Source organism: Sporobolomyces salmoneus (assembly GCF_050403485.1).
Source record: "Sporobolomyces salmoneus JCM6883 DNA, S_salmoneus_JCM6883_v1_ctg18, whole genome shotgun sequence".
NCBI lineage: Eukaryota > Fungi > Basidiomycota > Microbotryomycetes > Sporidiobolales > Sporidiobolaceae > Sporobolomyces > Sporobolomyces salmoneus.
In genome coordinates this window covers 154,520-173,250 of record NW_027481145.1, presented here as the reverse complement: position 1 = coordinate 173,250, position 18,731 = coordinate 154,520, and the positions used below count along the sequence as shown (strand labels likewise).

Here is an 18,731-nt window from a genome sequence, read left to right as displayed (position 1 = left end):
TCGCAAAAGTTCTCACCTCCCTTTCCTCAGTTTGCTTTCACCGTCTCGGTGGAAAAATATACTTGTTCGGCGGAGTTCGAGCGATACTGCAACCCAAGGGTACTGCAACCCAATGGTGAGGTTGCTGAAGGTGTAAGCCCGCAACGAGAGTCGACAGAGCGGGCGAAGCTTACGATCGATCGCGCGGCATCGAACATCCGAGGTTATAGTCGCGACAGCTGAGATACCCGAGAGCTGATATCGTACGTTGTCCAGAGAGAGCTGGAGCGGAGAACCTCGAACGAGCGCGGTAGTAAATTAACGGAGGAAGCAATTTGGCTAGTGAAGCGAAAGCTCCATTCGGTGATTCGGATGAGCTGGCGAGTCCTTCGAGGATCGCAGACTGGCTGACGTTGTTGATGTGAGATAAAGACGGCGGTCGTAAGCGGGAATCGACGGAGAAGTATTCACCGTTTTGACTTTCGAGTTCCCCTTTTTCTCGCTTAGAGGCATCCGGTTTTGCCTGTTAGTCCTTTCCCTCCTCCATCGCCCGAGCAGTATGTCACTCCCGGACAGAACGCGACCTCAGCAACTACCGAGTCCGCCGCCAGAAGCAGAAGCGAACGAGGAGGAAAATCATTCAGCGGCTCGTCCGGTCTTTTCTCCTCCTCATCTCCCCATACACCAAGGTCAGCCGTCGACGACCCAGAGCGTAGCTACAAGCGGTGGATATTGGACAATGTATCGGGTGGATGAAGGAGTCGTGAGGTTGGGTGATGATTCAGTTGGCGGAGTTAACGGAAACGAAAACCTGAGTCAGTAGTCGCGCCTTTATACTTCTTGCTGTGTCTTCGAGCGCTGAAGAACAAGAGCATTGAATGTAGCGTCGGTAATCCAGGAAGGGTGGGAGAGGTTGTCGCGGGAAGAGAGGGAACGATATCTCGAATCAGGAGGAGAGCGAAGACCAGAGCGAGGAAGAGACGATCAGGATCAGGTCGATGGGGAGGCACAGAAGAGCGAGTCTCAGCCTAGTGAGGAGGATCAGGAGGAAGCAAAGTAAAGAGAGGGAAAAGAAAAGAGGTACAAACTCAAGGAAGGAAGACGAAGAGACGAGGTCCGAGCCAATCCTCCGACGGAGGACCTACCCGAGTCGAGAACTACACCTGATTGACACCTTCACTTCGCCTCGTTGACGCGTCCAGCTCCGCCCGCAAGGATGATCCCCCTCGCCCCGATTCGCGTTCAAGTCGTTCATTCCCTTCGCGCTGTCCAGTCATCACCTTCGTTCGCCGAATTTACCCCTATCCTGACGACTAATCGCTTCGCTCGTGAGTGACGGGGGACCCGACAGGAGGAGAGGCGAGGTGGATCTACACGGCCGTCACTTTGCCGCGAGGTGGAAACGACAATTGGAGGAGAGCTCTGCCCACGAATGTCATCAGTCTCGAGGTAAAGCGCATCGGAGGTGGGCCTCTGAGGGCTATTGTCGTCGTAAGATGAGGGGGATCCGGGTAGAATCGGCGGGAAGAAGCGAGAAAATCCCAATCCTGTTCCACGAAGAAGTCTGAACTTTTAGAGTTTGATCGCTTGGGTGTCTCATCAGTTCGCAACAGTAACCTCCAGCAGAGAGACTGCTCCGTGTCTACTGTACTGTACGCAGAGCGTCCTCACCTCGAGAGTACGTTCGTTTCTCTCTCGCGCTGTGAGCTTCCTTCTCATCTCTCTGCCTCGTGCACCCACACCCTGTCTCAGCGAATGCGTCGACTTCTACCGCAGCGCGCCTCCTACTCTCATGAGACGATCTTCCGTCGAGTCGAGTCATGCGCTGTAAGGAGAATGAATTGCGTTCGGAGAGAAACAAACGAAAAACTGCAGTAAAACCAACTTCGATGAAGAGAGAAGAAACCGACAGAGACACCCGTTGCGTAAGATCGAGGAAGAGAAAGACAAAAGGTTTGAACGAAAGATGAGTGGGATGAAGGAAGAAATGAAGAAAGGACGAAAATGAAAAGGAAAGGATGTAGTGTGCGAGAATGAGAAATGGTAAAGTGCTGGATGAACGGGAGGGAGGGATACATATAACAGTGCGAGAATGAGACAAGGGGGAAGGCGAAAGATGTCCAGCTTCGAAGTAACAAATCACAGAGATGCGACGAGTTGAACGAGTTGCCTCAAATGCGGCGATGTCAACCATGCGGGAATATATGTCTACACGTTCAGAGAGTTCTGTCAGGAACTGGAAACGACGCTCGAGTGAAGAGATCCAAAACTCACTTCGATACCGGTAACTTCTCGAGGAAGAGGAGTCTCGTAAGGTCCAGCCTCTTCGACTTCGGGAGGGAGCAGGAGATGATCGTTCTTATCTCCGGCAACAACTCGGGCGTTGACGGCCCGAAGGATCTCGGGGGAGATAGGGTTCTCGTAATCGGCAACATAATAATTCGCGACAAGTTCTGCAAGCAGGAGACGACAGATCAGTGATGAAGGTCAGAAAAACGACAAGAGTCCAGTAACTCACTTTGAATCTGGGTAGGAGTCAACATCCAGCAAACTGAATCGGTCGAAAGAAGCGAGTCAGCCTACAGCCAAACCGAACAAGCACGAGGAGAGAAAAAGACGCACCATCGAAGATGATCTCGATATCGGGTAGTGAAGCTTTCTTGAGTTGAAGAAGCTTCGTAGCTTGCATGAGATGTTCGAGTTGAAGGGTTCCCTCGGGCATGTCGTGAGCTTTGCACCATTCTTCGAGACGAGTGATGTTGCTGTTCGACGTCGAGAAGGGTCAGTACATCGGGAGTTACAACGGAAGATGGTGAGGTGCTCACTATTGAATTTGCATCGCTCGTTTCCACGAAGAGAAGTTTCGTCGCATGAGAAGATCGTTGAAACTCGAAACTCCGATGAGTTTGAGCAGTTCGGTAATCGCCTGTTGAACGACGCTGTGCTCGACGTAGTACGATTTGAGACTCTTCCAGACCTTGTTGAGGAGGTTGAGGATGTCGTCCATGCTGAATGCCGGAGGTTGGTTTCCTCCAACGAGGCGGTTGAAGAGTCGTCCTCCAGAATCACTCGTGACGAACCCGGGTAACGATTGAGATTCGATCAGAGCGGGAATAACCATCTTGTGCAATCGCTTCTTCGTCTCTTGCATCCAGGTGTGATAAATATTGTATTCGAGCGAGTCGAGGTCGTGTTTCACGATCGTGACCAATCGCTCGTAATCGTCCCATTCGTAGTCTCGACCGACCGCTCCATCTCCGGGTCCGATTCCTTGCAGAATGTCGGATTCGGCGATGCAGACGAACGAGAGAATTTCGTGAACATTCGAAAGCCAGAAGATTCCCGGAACGATCACGTCGTCTCCGCTGTAGCTCTACGATCATGCGAAGACGGTTAGAGTCGGTGCTGGTACTTCAAGAGAGAGAAGCGAGAGTGACTAACCATGACGTGTTGTTGAACAGTTTGCATCACGTTCGCGAGGAATCGTTCGCTCTCCCTCATCATTCCATACTTCCACATTTCGTTCGTGACGAGCGAGATGAGATGAGCCGGGAAGAGTACCTCCTTTGGCGAAGGTGGACTCGAGAGATTGGGAGAAGGGATCTTGAGGTGTCGAATGAGGCTGAAGAGAACGTCTTCGTCGAGCGGTTCCTCCTCCTCGAGCAGGCGCATGATCTCCTCGGCGGGATCATCGTAGACGTCGGGAAGGTAGGATTTACCTCCGGGTCCAGCACCGAGTCGTCGAACGTTCGTTTCTTGAGGGAACGCGACCGAAACGGGACGAGGACCTCGCTCCCATCGATCGTCGTCGGGAATCGGACTGACGGCGGCGTCAGGAACTCCATCACTGTGTCTCCGTGCGCGACGTTTACCGTTCGTCGGTGCGGCCAAAGCTGCTGCGGCGAGAGCTCCTCCTCCGATCGCGGCTCCGACTCCGTTCTCGAGCGCTCGAGTTTGACCAGTCGACATCTCAAACTTGCCTCCTTCGGGTCGTGCAGCTTTCGGTGCCGCGTTGTTGGCGGCGACTTGTCGAGAGAGCTGTTCGCGGAGGGAAGCGAGTTCTTGTCGGAGACTCGAAACAGTCGAAGAATCGTCCGAAGCGGCGGCGAGAGAAGTCTTGAGAGTCGAGTGTTGAGCTTCGAGGTCCTCCTTCTGCTTGACAAAGTCTTGATGGAGTCTCTCGATCTCAGCGTCTTGTTCAGCGATCTTCTTGAGCGATTCCTCCAATTTAGCTTCGAGTGCTCGTTTCTGCTCCGAGAGTGCCTCGAATTCGGGACGAGATACCGTGGGCTTGTCGAGCTCGACCTGTAGGGCTTTCACTTTCGAATCGGCGTCGTCGTGTTTCGAGACCCACGACTGAAGCTGTTGTTCGAGCGCGCGAAGTTTGCCTTGAAGATCTTTGTTGTCTGCCGTTCGCTTCTGAAGGTTTTGCGTGAGTTCGACAACCTTGTTCTCGAGCTTGTACGAAACCTCCTTGAAGTGAACCGCGGAACGAGCTTCGGTCTTGAGGGTCGTGAGCTCCTTTTTGGCGTTTCGACGACGAACACAGGACTGAATGAGAACGACACGCTTGCGATCCCGAGCGGTGGTTTGTTGAACGAGCCTAGCAATGGAGTAACGAATCAGATCGAGTTTGTCAAAATGAGGAAGAGAGGACTCACCATCCTCGAATGAGAGCTTGAAGAGCGACGACAGCTTGAGTCTTTCGTTCCTCCTTGAACGTTCTTCGGACGTGTTGACCTCGAGCAACTATCGATCGAGAGAGTCAGCGTCGGGAATCAAGTAGGACATACTGAACGAGGAAAGGGAGACTCACTCGATTGAATCGCCAAAACTGCTTGTCTCGCTCGTTGGAACTTCGACCTCTCGAGATACCCTCGCGCGGCTTTCTGAATCTGCACCGCCGCTCGATCTTGTCGCATCGTCTCGACTCGTTTCCTCGCATCTTTCCCTCTCCACAAAGCTTGAAGTCCGACCGCACTCCTTTGTAACCGTTTGTAATCTCGTTGGGCGATGTATCGTCGAACGTTCTTCTGAATGAGCGTCGTCAGTTCGTTGAGGCGGTTTGTTCGGAGTTGTTCAAATCGAGCGAGGAGACCGGCACGGAAGAAGATCTTCGTGAGACCGACTTGGTATTTGTCGGCTTCCGAGATTGTCGACGAAAGGATTTCGCTACACAGGTTTCGAAGATCGGCCGACGATGAGAGCTTCGAAGACGGAACGAGCATGTAGTAACTGCAAACAGAGACGAGTTAAATCGAGAATCGAAGGCAGAGACGAAATCAAGGTGAAACGTACCGATCTGCGAATTCGTCGAAGGTCCATCGAGTCGGGTAACCGGCACAACTGATCTTGATAGTTTCAAGAACACCACAAGCTCGAAGTTGACCGAGTACCATCGGGGGTTCAAACTCCCACGCCGCTTTCGCCTCGTTCGGTTTGATACATCGAATGTAGTGAGCGTTCGTCGAATCGATCGTGTCCATGAGACTGATGAGCGAAGCCTTGAAGATTGATCCGAGCGTAGGTTTTCGAGATGATCCTCCACCTCCTCCAATTCGACCTGGTCCTCCGAGACCTTTCGGTCCTCCGAGCGTGCTCGAACGTTTGTCCATGATGACTGACTGAGGATGAGCTGCAGCTTTCGCGGCATCCGCTTCAGCGACGGCGGCTTTCGTAGCGTCAGCTCGTTCAAGAACCTCCTTGAGGAAAGAGTTGGTAGAAGAGGCGAGGAGGGAGAGATGCTCGTCCGGAACGGTGTCTCGGTTCTTCTCGAGGAATCCGTCGGCTTCGTAGGTAACGTCGAGAGCGTAGTGGGCGATCGTGAATCCGTTGTTGCCGAATCGAGGCTTCTTGAACACCTTTGCGTTTTCAGGTTTTGTTCCGACGGTCGAGTAGAGCTTTTGAACGAAGTTGGCGTCGGATCCTGAGGGCATTCGAGATTCTTCGTCGAGGAGCGAGAGGACACCGAGTTTCGCTTCGATGAGGTCGATCGTAGGTTGGTTGTCGGCGAAATCGATAAACGTCCAGTCGATTTGTTCTCGCACATATTCTTCCTGCTCGAGCTTGAAGACGTGCGCATTGAACTGTAACAGAGGAAACCTCATCAGCCTCCGACGCTTGGGTGCTGGATGATTCGGATCATCTGTTACCTCTTGCTGAAGTTTCTCGTTCGCATAGTTGATACAGAATTGTTCGAAACTGTTCTTCTTGAAATGCTCGAACCCGTAGATATCCTGTGGGACGTAACGGGAGCTTAGTACAGCTGATCTTACAGGTCTAAGAGGACGTTCGCTCACGAGGACACCAATGAAACTTTTGACAGAACCTTCCACCTTTTCATTCGTAAGACTCTCGTTGACGACCGCGACGAGCCAATCGAACAAGCTCGCATAGATATGTTTCGCGGCCGAATCCTTGACGATATTCGCTTGAGCGGCGTTCAAACTCGTCACGATCTTGTCCGTTCGAGTAACGATTTGTTTCTTCAGGATCCATTTCTTGAACTCGCTCTTGTCGATCCCGAGGAGTTGAGTCGCGAGAGTGAGGGAAGGGTCTTCGTCGTCGAGGAGGGCATCGGTTCGAGTTGCGCGAATTTGCATGTTTCCGAGGTGAAGGAGTGCGGCGAGAAGCTTGAAGATTTGCCATTGACGTTCAACCGTGATTCCAACCGTACTCAAAGCTCGTTGAGTCGCGGCAAACTCGGCAGCATCATCGACACCGGGAATCGCGATCGCGTTCGGTCCTCCTTGATTGAGGAACGTGAACGAAGAAGCCGAATCGAGTCCGAGAGATTTCTTTTCCGACGAAGGAGCACCCGCGAGAAGTTGATAGAAGATGTGGTAGTTGCGTTCCGTTTCGGGTTGGTAGACGAGACGGGACCGTTCGAGGAGGTAAGTTCGGATTCGAGCTCCGACGATTGTTTGCGTGTCGTCGAAGAGGATCTGCAGACGAGAATTCGAGAGATGAGCCCCATACTTTGCATAGAGCTGATATCGAACGAGCCTACCTCGATATATTTTCCGAAACGAGAAGAGTTATCGTTCCTCGTCGTTTTCGCGTTACCGAAAGCTTCCATGATCGGATTCGTTGCGAGAATCTGTTCTTCTACCTCACTCATCCCACTCGCGGTAGTCTAGAATGGCTCGAATATCAGCCTCTCGTCCGTAATTCATTCGGAACGAAAAGAGAACTTACCTTTTTCTTTCCGGGTCGACTCGAGTCTTCGACCGTCGCGAAATATCTCATGATATACTTCGCGCTAACCGTCTTTCCAGCTCCCGATTCTCCACTGACGATGATGGTTTGGTTTCCACCGGGTTCTCCAGCAGTTCCGACCATACATCGATAAGCTTCTTCCGCGATCGCGAACAAGTGAGGTTCGAGATCTCCTTTTCTTCGTCCAGAGTACGCTTGGACGATCGAATGGTCGTAGACGGATAGAGAGGAGAAAGGGTTGACGGCAACGAGGACGATTCCCGAATAAGTGTAGATGGAACGGAGAGAGTAACGATGGAGAATAGTGTGAAGAACTGCATAGCGGTGCACAAATACATAGTCAGCGACATGGATTCGACGATCAGAGGAGATCCTCGAACTTGCCGGCAGGTTCATTGAGGTATGAGAGGTTTGTGAGATCTTCAGTTGATTCGAGAAGGGGAGGATTGCGAAGAGGCGGGAGAACCTCTAGAGGGTTGGCGGGACTCGCAGCTTCGAGAGCAGAGAGAGCTACTGATACTTTCGACTCCTACATTCAGGCGAAAACGGAGATGGAATCGTGTCAGCGAAGGAGTCTTCTCGTTTCCGGAATTCGGGAGCTTGTTCGAGCGGTCTCATATCGCTTGAGCGCGATTCCTTCGGTATGCCAACTTCATAATACTTGTGTATATCCTTGAGACTGTCTCCCGGGCGAAGCACGCGGTTTCGGACGGGAGAAGAACCGTTCAACTTGGCCCGTCACGACCTCCTTTCAACGACAGAGTGGCCTCTCCCAGCTCGTCTGCTGCTCCCGGTACCTCTTGAGAGTATCCAAATACATTCTCATTCCGTCCCGTAGTTATCCGAGAGCAGGATCGCTCGTTCCCCTTGAATCCCGTTTCAAAGGAGAAGGGGAGAGCTCACCTTTCCCTTATCATCCACGAACTCTAGTTTAACCTGATCGCCCTCAATAGCTCTAGCCGTGACATGTCCCGATATCCACCCTTGTTCCTTGTCGGGGAACCAAACTTTGGCGTTGATCGAATAAGCGTCGACGAGCGAGGATGAACTACTCATGCCGGACGAAGGTTTTGCGCGTCCAGCACGCTGTTAGAAAGAGTCGTAGTAGTAGAGAGTAGAGTAAGGGAAGTGAAGGGTAAACCGAGATGAAGCGAGAGGAGTGAAGCAGCTTGTCGCGTCGACAGGCTGGAAATTCGTGGCAGCTGCGCTCTTCTTCTGTCAGTTCACATGAATCTCGCCACGACTCGTCTGCGCGTTACGCTGCACTCGCCGTCGACTCCCGCCACTACTTACCTCGAAATTATTGAACCAAACTTCCAAAAGTTTCACTTCCAATATTCCTCGAGCTCCCTCGTCTACACCCTCTCTCATTTTGCTCATGGGCTACTCGTTCAGTGTCGTTCAAGGTCTCAGGTAGCTGTGCGGCTCGTTCCCGCTGCTATGCTTTGCTCTTGACGTGTTTATCTCGTCTCTCTGCGCTTTCTTCCCTTTCAAGCTCCTCTGCACCCTCAGATCCTCTCCTATCTGGTAGCTACCGGACTCCTCGCTCCACCTGAGACGAATCATTGCTTCCGAGCGTCTCGGCGTCCGTTCGTGCGTGATCGGCCCTCTGTTTTCGAGCTTTGAGCCTTTTCCTCCGTCCCTCGCTTGTATCCAGCTCTCTCATCGCCATACTCTGTCCTTACTTCCTTGCGGCCCGGAACATCACTCGGCTCACTCGAGTCGGACTTATCGCGAGGAGAGAAGAGAAAGGTTGTTTATTCGAATTGAATCAGTCAGAAGGTGCGAACGAGAAACTAACAAAAGTTATACAAAGCCCAACCCAAACACAATCAGAGAGAGAGACAGGGAAAGCAGTGACTGTTATATGGCTACAAGAGAAACGCTCAAAACGAAAAGGCGAAGACAACCCCAAGTAACCCTGAAACTAGAAAAACAAAACAACCTTTGGTCGAGACAGAACGACAGAGAACTGAAAAGCAAAAATGAAACCTGAAGGTCGAGAGAGGGAGAGGTTCTATACAGTTTTTGTAGCAAACGAGAGAGAGACGACGATGCAGTGAGGAGGGGAATCGAGGGGGAGAAGTACAGAGAGAGATGCGAGAGGTATTTTGAGATGCAGCAGGTTGTATCGTAGGTCGTGAAGATTGGTCGTGAGTTTGATATCGAGATTGGTGTAGTCAAGCGTGGTGAGAAAGAAGCTACGGTCAAGAGTGAAAAATTCTACTCAGTTCGAGTTCAAGCTCAATCGCAAAAATAGAGAACAGCAAACTCACGTTTTTCTTTGTTCAACACAAGAACCTTTCGTTGAGTTTCGCGACTTCAGAACAAAGGAAACTCCACCCGAGTCGATTACTGCGTTTGAGTCCCGGTTGAGCGAGTCGATCGAGCGGATCGGTGTCGTCTTGAGAAGAGGAGGACGAGGACGCGGAGGATCGAGGTGAAGGAGAACGACTAGTAGAGAGTAGTTGTTGTTGTTGTTGGTCGAGTAGGGAGGCTTCGAAAGCGTGAAGAGCGGCCATGAAAGGAAGATTGGGCTGGCAGCACGAAACGCAGGTTGATATCAGCATGAGCTTCCCGCCGAGGAAGAGAGAAGGAGAGAGCTCACCTGAATGAGAATATTGAGACGACGACTCCTCGTGAGGAGGTAAGACGAAGCGAGATCGAGTCCAACATGTTTCATCATATACGCGATGACGATACTCGCCGAACGACTCACTCCAACTTTGCAATGAACGAGGATCTTCCCACCACGACGATGAGCTTCATCGATGAATTCAATCGCTTCGTCAATGTGAGGTTGAATCGAATCGATTCCGTCGTCGGCGAAATTCTTGAGATCGAGAACTGAAATGTTTCCGAGTCGTTCTTCGAGCCAGAGAGAGTTTTGAGGGAGGCGATCGGGGGTTGACGAGTTGTCGTGGTTGAAACTTTTGCTGAACGAGAAGCTTGGGGGCGTAGGAGGAGTGAGAGCTGATTCTCCGAGAGAAACGACGTGAGTGATTCCGAGCTCTTTGAGCATGAGGGCGTTCGAGGCGTGATTGAGGTTTCCGAGGTAGAGGTAAGGGAGGATACGACTCGGGAAATGACCTTCGAACGTCTGACCGAAGAACCAAGGGTCGAGCGAAGGGGAAGAAAGTCGCATTTCGGTACGTTGCGGTAACGAGATTGGTTTGTGTTCGACCGTGATCGTGTCATCGGTAGAGTCGACGAAACTGTGCATCATGTGAAGAGTCAGCTCAAAGCCCGGCGGAGAAGAAATGAGAGATGAACGAACCCAGAATCACTCCTTTCCATTCCAGCGCTTTCGACTGCTCTTTGACTATTGTGCCATTCGATCGCCCGATCCTCTTCCTCATCTTCCCTCGCGAGGATATCCTTGACGCGTTGTTCGAGTTTGAGAATCGTTTCCTTATCCGTCGGGTATACGTAGAACGACCTCTCCGAATCCTCTTGAAGGTAGAGGTAGGCTTCGGCGGCATGACAACGACGATTGATCATGACGTAGGTGAGGGCGAGGAGGGTCGTTTCCGTGTAACCGTCGGGACAGTGAAGGAGGATTCGACGAGGAAGTCGATTCGTGTGATAAGCCGGGGAAGCTTGATCTCGGATCCAAAGGGCGAGATCTACCGTCTTGTGTACGTAAGCGGTGCGCGCACGGTGAGAATTTCCCAAAGACATTGGACTCGAGAGGGCTTCGAGATGAATGATGTCTTCGAGTTGAGGACGAACGATCGTAGTTTTCTCGTGGTAAACTTGTTCACCTTGGAGGAGACGTTGAACGTCTTCGTACGCTTGACCTTGTTCTTGGAGGACATCGAGGGCGTGTTCGGCTTGACCGAGGATGTTCGAAGAATGGAGAGGAGCGCTGTCGTGAACTTCGATGCAAACTGCGTAAGAGAGCGGGTTTCCATCGTCGAGCAGGCTCGAAGCTGAGTCTGGCGAGGGGGATCGAGATCGTTGATTCGAAACGATGGGTACGTCTTGAGAGTTGCCGAGCTATGGGAAAGTATCTCGTTAGGAATCGTTTTCGAGCGGTCGGAAAGTGTGTACTTACCCAAACGTTCTCGCCAATCTGAGAAGCTTCCGTCAAAGCTCTCATCTCTTCCTTTTCGCGATCAAAGAAGTTTAGTGCGTTCCTCCTGAACCCAAGGGAATCGAACGCGACGAGTTTCGGGTGTTCAAGCTCGAAAACCGAAAACGGCTCTGTCGACACGTCTCTCCGTTAGCTCACACTTCCACACTGATCGATGAAGGTGTAGACTCACGAGCAATGATGTAAACATTGTAGTACAATCCCCTTCCGCCTCTTTTGTCCCTCTCGAAATCCATCGCTTCTCTCACTTGTCTCGCCGTTTCGACAACACTCTCATCAATCCCATTCTGTCCATAAACAACGACATCACTAATCGTCGCATACTTCGCCGCCTGTAGTGCAAAGTGTCTCAAATTGACTTGAGCCGGAAGTTGAGGAAGCTTGAAAATCGTTTGTCCGGAAGAAGGATCGGTTTCGAGGATTTGAGCCGCATCGAAGGAGGAGACGAGACGACAATAGGAGGACGGAGAAGGAGTAGGTGAGGCGGAAGCGGAACGGTCAGAGGTAGCTGAAGTCGAGGTTGAAGAGAGGTTGCTTGTCGAAGAGGAAGAAGTCCACGAAGTGAACGAAGAAGTCAATTTACGTCGTAACATTCCTGATCCTCCTCCCGGTGCTCCATTCGAACGACTCGAGGTAGGTACTGGAGGTGCTTTGATCGTCGTTAAACCACGATAACTGTCAAAAAGAGGGAGAGTTAGCGACGCGATTGAGAAAAAAGAGAGTGATGGTGTTTTTTTCTGGGAGGCTCACTTTGGAGTTTTCGCGGCTTGACCACACCCGAATCCAAAGTACTTCGAAGCGGCCGAATCTGGTACGTCTGCGCCTCCATGACTCCAAGGGAACAATTCTTTTTCATCCAACTTTGCTCGCGAGTCGCGTTCGTGCAAATCTGCGTATTCACTCGCCGACAACACTCGGATCTGGGGAGCGTGATGAGAGAGAGAATAGAGGGGGTAGATCGAGGCATCGACTTGTAGGCCTCGAGGAGAAGTTTGGCGAGACGCGTCGAGAGGAGTTGGATTTGAGTGAGCATGAGATTGGTGTTGTTGTTGGGCGTGACGACGGGTAGAGGACGAGTTGGGGAAGATTGAATCGAGTTTCGGGAAGAATGGAGAAGAGGCGAGAGGAGATGGAGCAGCAGAGGAAGTCGAAGAAGGGGGAACAGCGTGACGAGAAGCTTGAGGGTGCATTTGAACAGACATGGCTTGGGTTGGGAAGTTGTGAGATCTGCACCGGGCAGTATCTCGTGTGAGGTGAAAGTTGAAAAAGAGGAAGATGGAGGAGAGAGAGAGAGAAAGAGCGCGCGTTTGAAAGTCTGTGAAAGGGGTCGCGAATTTCATTGAACACGGTTCGAGCGCGTCGTTCTCGTTACTTTCGCAAGCTTTTTCTCTTGTGCGCCGCACTATCGTCCGCTCGGCTGCAGAGAACATTCGAAACGTGCGAAACAGACGACGTCGACGGTAAATTTCACTTCACATTCTTTCTTCGAGAATCGAAACTAACAGATTCAGCATGATAGAGGACACAACCGACGAGGATAACAATAGAGAGCTATAGAATACGACACGAATAGATGAGATGGACATGAGTTGAGTACAAAGCGTGATAAACACGAATGATAACCTGTCTCGGAGCTTCGGAAAGCTTCAAGAATCACTTCGCTTTCCTTCCCTCTTTCGCAGCCTTTTCCCTCCTATACTTTGCGACTTCGACCCCCGTCTTGTTCTGTAGTCGTTTGAACAAGGCAGGTTTGTAGCCTAGGAAGAAGAGGATCTCGAGGAAAACGAAAAAGACGGCGAGGACGAGGGATTGGAGTAGGGAATCGAACAGTGCCGGAGCTCTGCCTTCAAACTAGCGAGCAGATCAATAAGGGTCAGTGTCGACGATCGAAGACTGGTAGACGGACCGAAGAGGGTACTGAGGTAGTGACGTACCTTTGCGTGTCCGACAAATTGAGCGATCCAACTCGCTACGAACGCGATTCCGGCATACTTCATCGCAGCGTCATGATGACTCGAGTACAGTACATTCGACAAATGCCCTAATGAGAGAAGAATCGGAGCGTACAGAAACTGCCGGTTAAAAGAGTTTCAAGTTAGCCGGCATTCAAACGAGTGAATCCAAGGAAAGAGAGGACTCACTCCGGCTATAGGTTCGAGCAGAATGAAGTAGATTGCGTTCCCGGCAGCCCAGAGGAAAGGGAAAGTCGGGTCGAGAGTAGTTGAGCCAACTTCGAGGGAAGCGAGAGATCTTGAAGCTCCGGGAATACCGTGGGTGAGAATGAGGGCGGTGAAGAGGATGGTCGGTACACAGAGGATGTGGATGAGTACATTGTTCTTGTTCGTGTGGTATGCCGCCTGGAGAACAAGAGGGAGAGGGGGAGGATGAGTACGGTGTGGGGGAAGACTCGAGAGGGAAGGAAGACAGGGCTCACGTAGAAGGTGAACTGGTCCTCAAAGTTCAGTAGCTTACTCATCTTCCTCGGCGGGATCGAAGTGACAAGTGAGAGGGAGAAAGTCTTCTTCGAAGTTGACTTTCGTTCCTTTCACCAAAACATGCTCGCCAGAACGCTCAATACCTTGACGAAAGCGATCAAAGTACCAACAACGAGCTCACCTACCTTGTACCGGTCCGCATCGCGCTTCACTCGATCGAGACGCTCAATCCCAACAACGTCATCTACGAACCCCTCTCACTCTCGTACAACGCCTCACCCTGCCACCAGTACCTCGACAGAACCACTCGAGAGTACTGAGCTATCGATTCTCGGTCCCCCGATCTCTCGAATTCCCGTTCGAGTACCTCAAGATTCGGAAGGAGTTCTCGATGTCGCCAGAGGCGAATGGTCAACAAAAGTCAAGGAGTTGTTGTCGCAGCCGGCGATTGTAGTAGCTCGTCAGATCGAGTTCATGAATATCTTCCTGGGATTTGAACAGGCGAACAGAGTCAGTTATTCCACGAATTTCCCCTCTTTCTTCGAACTCCTCCCTCTCCTTCTCGTAGGCTGACCCTCATCTCGTCATGCTCAATAGTATCAACTCCTTTCGCCAGAAGGGAACCTGCTCGGATATCTACTCGAGGAAGAAGTCGGAATCGCCGGCACTCTGAAACGACAATTCCTTCGAACTCACCGACCCTTTCGAGCGACTGTCCTCTCCCCGGAAGGTCAAGTACTCCTCAACATTCACCGACCCTTCACTTTCATCAATTCTCGAATCTACGTTTCGACCCCCGCGTCGAACACGGCAACGACCGCGCAAGAGGCGAAACGAGAAATGGAACTAGTTGAACAGAATGGCTCATCCGAGGGTAGGGAATCTGAACAGATCGTGATTGGGGAAGCGGCGCAGGTTTGGAATTTGATTAGGAGGAAATATGAGACGTTCGTAAAGAGAGATGGGGAGATGGTTCAATTTGGGAATATCGATTCAGGGTTTCTCGCTTGGGATTTCTCAGTGAGGGACGAGCAGGGTAAAGTGATCGCTTCAATCAATCGGTGAGTTTCCCATCGCTTCGGCTCGGCTCTGATCTACTGCTGACAAGCTGCCATCGCTTTCTACAGAAACTTTACCGGTTTCGCTCGGGAGCTCTTCGCCGATGTCGGTCAATACGTTCTCCGTTTCGAAGGAGTCGTCGACGAACTCAACCCGCAACTCGAATCTCCCCAAACCTCCGGGTCGCTTCCCTCTCCCTCCACCTCCAGTTCAACTTCGCTCGCTCCTACATCTTCCTCCCCTTCCGCCACTTCACCAACAGAATCGACTTCCCTCGTTCCTTCAGCTTCGGATACCCCCTCTATTCCGCTAGATCATCGAGCGACCCTCCTCGCGACGGCCGTTTCAATCGATTTCGATTTCTTCTCTCGTCATTCCGGAGCCGGAGGAATGGGAGGACTCGGTGGATTCATGCCTCTCCCGATTCCCATCGGAGGCTTTGGAGGAGGAGGTGCAGCAGGAGAAGCTGGGGAAGCGGCGGAAGGTGCAGGAGGAATGGGAGGAGAAGTGGCTGGGATCGAGAGAGAAGCTAGAAGGGGAGAGATTGGGAGTGGGACACCGTATGGAGATGATGGAAGGACGCTACCGAGTAGTGAGGATGTAGAAAGGGATCGGGATGGGAGATGGCCGAATCGAGAGGACGATGGGAATGGAGGAGGAGGTTGGGGAAGTTCTGGTTCGCAGGAGGAAGAATTGATGCAGGATCCTTGGGCTCAGGAACCGAGTCAGGAAGATGACGGAGGGACCTGGGGTTGGGGTGATCTGTTCCCGGGAGATGGAGACGAGTAGAACGAAACGTAAAAAGTAACAAAGTTTTGCCTGTTGTTGTAAGAATCATCTCCCCTCTTCTCAAACTCAAGCGAATTCATGAGAGATGGAAGATGCCTCAGTCTACGAGGGTGCTCAGGGTCCGGGTTTTCGCAAGGATGGACAAGAAACAAACCTCCGACATGCGACGACCTCCAGAACCCGAGTGAAAAGCGCGCTCAATTTTGCATAGGACGCAGGAGCTTGTGAGGTGCGAAGCAGAGACGCGCGCGATGAAGGAGCAGAAGAGTCAATGCGGCAAAATCAGAGTGAACAAGCTCGGCAGAAGAACGCATCAGGTCTCCGAATTCAGCCTCAGCCACCGAGAGACTGACGACGACGAGAGAGGAAAGTCCTTAATTCGAGCAAGAGAAGAGTCGAGGAGAGACAAGCTTGACGCGCGAGAGATCTGTTCTCTCGAGCGTCAAGTATCTCTCGAGCGTCAAGTATCTCTCGAGCGTCAAGTATCTCTCGAGCGTCAAGTATCTCTCGAGCGTCAAGTATCTCTCGAGCGTCAAGTTGTCGGAAGAAAACTGTCTCTCGTTTGCTCTCTCTCTCTCTCTTTCTCTTTCGCTCACTCGTAGAAGAGATGGTGGCTTAATATTTGTTTACACAAGACTAGAAAACAAGAAAGGGAACAAGAGAGAGTGATTCTACAGCAAAAGAATCTTAGAAGAAACCTCCTCCGATTTTACTCAATTTCGCCGTTGCGAGATCCTTTCGATCCTTGAGTGCGACGACCTTCGCCTTGTTGTCCTTGTTCAAGTGAACGTCGTTCTTGAACTTGAGTTCGTTGAATTTCTTCGTGTTGAACTTTACTCGAGCACGGTTTAGAGCTTTGCGACGACGAGCGTTTTCGAGAGCGACGAGTTTGAGGATCTTGGCGTTCTTCGATGCGAGGGTCTTGCGGAGGCGAGGTTGAGGTACGACAACTGAGTGAGAGAGAGAGAGTCAGTCACCGAGTTGGAGTGAGAGAGGGAGGAGAAGAGCGACTGACAGCCTCCGTAACCGATTCCTCCTTGACCGAACGATCGCTTCATGAGAGATGATCCAGCATCGGCATCAATCGAGTTTGACTCTTGAGGAACGTCTTCGGCGTCGAATTGATCGAATTCGGGAGAAGCAGCGACGTACGAGTCGTCTCCAATCGACGAGAGACCGACGTCGTTCTCGTTCGAGTTGGCTTCGTTGTTGTCGAGGATGTCGATTCCTCCGATTCCACCGAGTCCTCCTTCTCCTCCTCCCGAGAGTCCGCCCGAGAGTCCTCCTCCGTAGAGACCTCCGAATCCTCCTCCGAATCCGAGACCGTCTTGGTCGACAGCAGCATCAGAACCGATCAGAGGAGAGGAAGAAGAGTCGGAATCGATAGAGTCGGGAGAGTCGAACGAATCATCCGAACCTGGAGAGCGACGAAAAGAGAGTCAGCCTTCGACGAGAGAGAGGGAAGGAGTTTGAGCTCACCGAAAGAATCGAGACCTCCAGTTCCGTCGTATTGACGTTTCCAGAGTCCTCCTCCGAGTCGAAGGTTCTTCTTGAGTGCTTGTTCCTTTGCGATCGCCGCGAGTTGAGCCTTGTTGAGTTTCGAATCTTGAGTTTGACGAAGTTTCGACAAATCGAGGTTCGCTTCTCGATAGTTCTTCGCCGCGAGTTCAGTGTCCTTGTCGAGGTTTAGGTGGTTGTTGCGTTCGGCGGCGATGAGAGCTTTGTTCTTGTTCTTGTTGAGTCGAGTAGCAGCGATTCGATCACCTCCTCCGTAGAGACCTCCATCGATTCCTCCTCCTCCTCCTCCACCTACTTCGATAATACTCGGGTCAAAGGAGTCCCAAAGAGGAGTCGGGATGGCGAGAGCGAGAGGAGTGAGAGCGAGGAGTGAAGCGACGACGAGGGTCGAGGAGAGCATCTTCGAGGTGAGAGTAGAGTAGAGAATAGAGTGAAGGAGTAGAGGTCGAGGAGTAGTGTAAGGTGATTCCAAGAAAGTCGAGAGGTATGAGGAGAAGAGAGGAAAGAAAGAAGAGCGAGGGAAGGGTTTTGTGCGACTGGGGGGTAGCTGCGCAAGAGAGCTGCGAAGAGAGGGAAAGAGAGAAGAGCAAAGAGAAAAGAGAGACAAGGGACATCACTCGGGGGAAAACGAGAAAAGGAAAAGCGGGATTGTCGAATCTGACGAGGAGGAACCGCTCTTGAACGTCCGCCAGAGCTCGCTCCGAGCGTCGCTATCGAGAGGATCAGGTAGAAGGGGAAAGAGAGTCGAACAGAGGAAGAAACGAAAAGGGGGACATCATTTCGAAAAGTCGTCGCGTCTTTTGCGGAAGCGATGTCGGTGAGCGCTGTAGAGCGAGGGAGGAGTCCAACGGACCTAGCTCGACTAGACAGGGTCAGCGAGAACAGGTCACGAGAAGAGGAACAATAAAAATTGGCGAGAAGGAGAAAACTGACGAAATCGGTCGCGATTCCCGGCAAAGTTATAGACTCCCTGCAACATTAAGCGAATTGAAGACAGCATCGACAGGTAGACGATCGATCTATGCTTCTTGGCGGCGAACAAGTCGGCAGATCAAGCGAGACTCGGGCGAGGAGCTGAAATCGAAGGAAAGCAAAGCGATGAGCTGAGTCTGATTGTTATAGCGCGCCCACAAGAGCTATACGCCGCACAGTGTAGCCACGAGCGAGTTCCCGAGACAGCGAGTGAACAGTAAGAGGTCAAAGAGCGAGACTCTCTTCGCCGAACAACAACTCACTCCCGATCAAACGATGTCGCTGTACGGAGGGATCAAGCTATCAGGATCAAAGTTACCAACAGCATCTACCTCTACACCATCCACACCGACTCAAGCGACAGCCGAAACGAAGGCATCTCCTTCCCCGGTTGATCAAGACAAACCACGACGTACTCCCTCTACTCCTTCTTGCCGTTACTTGGGGTAGCCAAAACTTTGCTCACGCGATCATTGTCCTAGCTTCAAACTGGTCCGCCGCGCTTCGGTTCGCACTGACTCAACTTCTGAGGGAAGGAAGCTGGGCGAGGGAATCAAGTTTGAATTCCGAGAGGACAGCCTGGTACACCACGATATCAGAACTCCAACCCACCGTCGACTGCTTCTCTCCCGACGAATCCGATCCTCTGCGCGTGACGAAGACCG

General features: G+C 51.7%; 5 protein-coding genes across 5 annotated transcripts; 1 reads left to right on the top strand and 4 right to left on the bottom strand.

Moving 5' to 3' along the window:
* Nucleotides 1–2,118: 2,118 nt before the first annotated feature.
* On the bottom strand, nucleotides 2,119–8,253 carry MYO2 (myosin 2; the record flags this gene model as incomplete). The annotated part of the gene is made up of 15 exons (XM_076631597.1): nucleotides 2,119–2,187; nucleotides 2,254–2,432; nucleotides 2,498–2,530; nucleotides 2,602–2,741; nucleotides 2,805–3,352; nucleotides 3,421–4,582; nucleotides 4,641–4,728; nucleotides 4,796–5,214; nucleotides 5,278–6,065; nucleotides 6,132–6,215; nucleotides 6,279–6,923; nucleotides 6,989–7,114; nucleotides 7,177–7,511; nucleotides 7,582–7,726; nucleotides 8,101–8,253. The coding sequence occupies 15 exons, from the start codon at nucleotides 8,251–8,253 to the stop codon at nucleotides 2,119–2,121; spliced, it is 4,914 nt and encodes a 1,637-aa protein (XP_076488414.1).
* A 1,232-nt stretch (nucleotides 8,254–9,485) lies between these two features.
* On the bottom strand, nucleotides 9,486–12,495 carry PPS1 (tyrosine/serine/threonine protein phosphatase PPS1; the record flags this gene model as incomplete). The annotated part of the gene is made up of 6 exons (XM_076631596.1): nucleotides 9,486–9,734; nucleotides 9,806–10,412; nucleotides 10,475–11,196; nucleotides 11,255–11,403; nucleotides 11,466–11,968; nucleotides 12,044–12,495. 6 exons carry the CDS (start codon nucleotides 12,493–12,495, stop codon nucleotides 9,486–9,488), a joined length of 2,682 nt encoding a protein of 893 aa, XP_076488413.1.
* Nucleotides 12,496–12,946: 451 nt separating this feature from the next.
* On the bottom strand, nucleotides 12,947–13,769 carry MPO1 (2-hydroxy-palmitic acid dioxygenase MPO1; the record flags this gene model as incomplete). Its single annotated transcript, XM_076631595.1, has 4 exons — nucleotides 12,947–13,144; nucleotides 13,228–13,365; nucleotides 13,435–13,650; nucleotides 13,728–13,769. 4 exons carry the CDS (start codon nucleotides 13,767–13,769, stop codon nucleotides 12,947–12,949), a joined length of 594 nt encoding a protein of 197 aa, XP_076488412.1.
* Nucleotides 13,770–13,848: 79 nt separating this feature from the next.
* Nucleotides 13,849–15,576, top strand: AIM25 (Aim25p; the record flags this gene model as incomplete). The annotated part of the gene is made up of 3 exons (XM_076631594.1): nucleotides 13,849–14,238; nucleotides 14,326–14,789; nucleotides 14,856–15,576. 3 exons carry the CDS (start codon nucleotides 13,849–13,851, stop codon nucleotides 15,574–15,576), a joined length of 1,575 nt encoding a protein of 524 aa, XP_076488411.1.
* A 687-nt stretch (nucleotides 15,577–16,263) lies between these two features.
* JCM6883_005034 (uncharacterized protein) lies at nucleotides 16,264–17,494 on the bottom strand (the record flags this gene model as incomplete). Its single annotated transcript, XM_076631593.1, has 3 exons — nucleotides 16,264–16,526; nucleotides 16,592–16,993; nucleotides 17,056–17,494. The coding sequence occupies 3 exons, from the start codon at nucleotides 17,492–17,494 to the stop codon at nucleotides 16,264–16,266; spliced, it is 1,104 nt and encodes a 367-aa protein (XP_076488410.1).
* Between the last annotated feature and the right edge of the window lie 1,237 nt (nucleotides 17,495–18,731).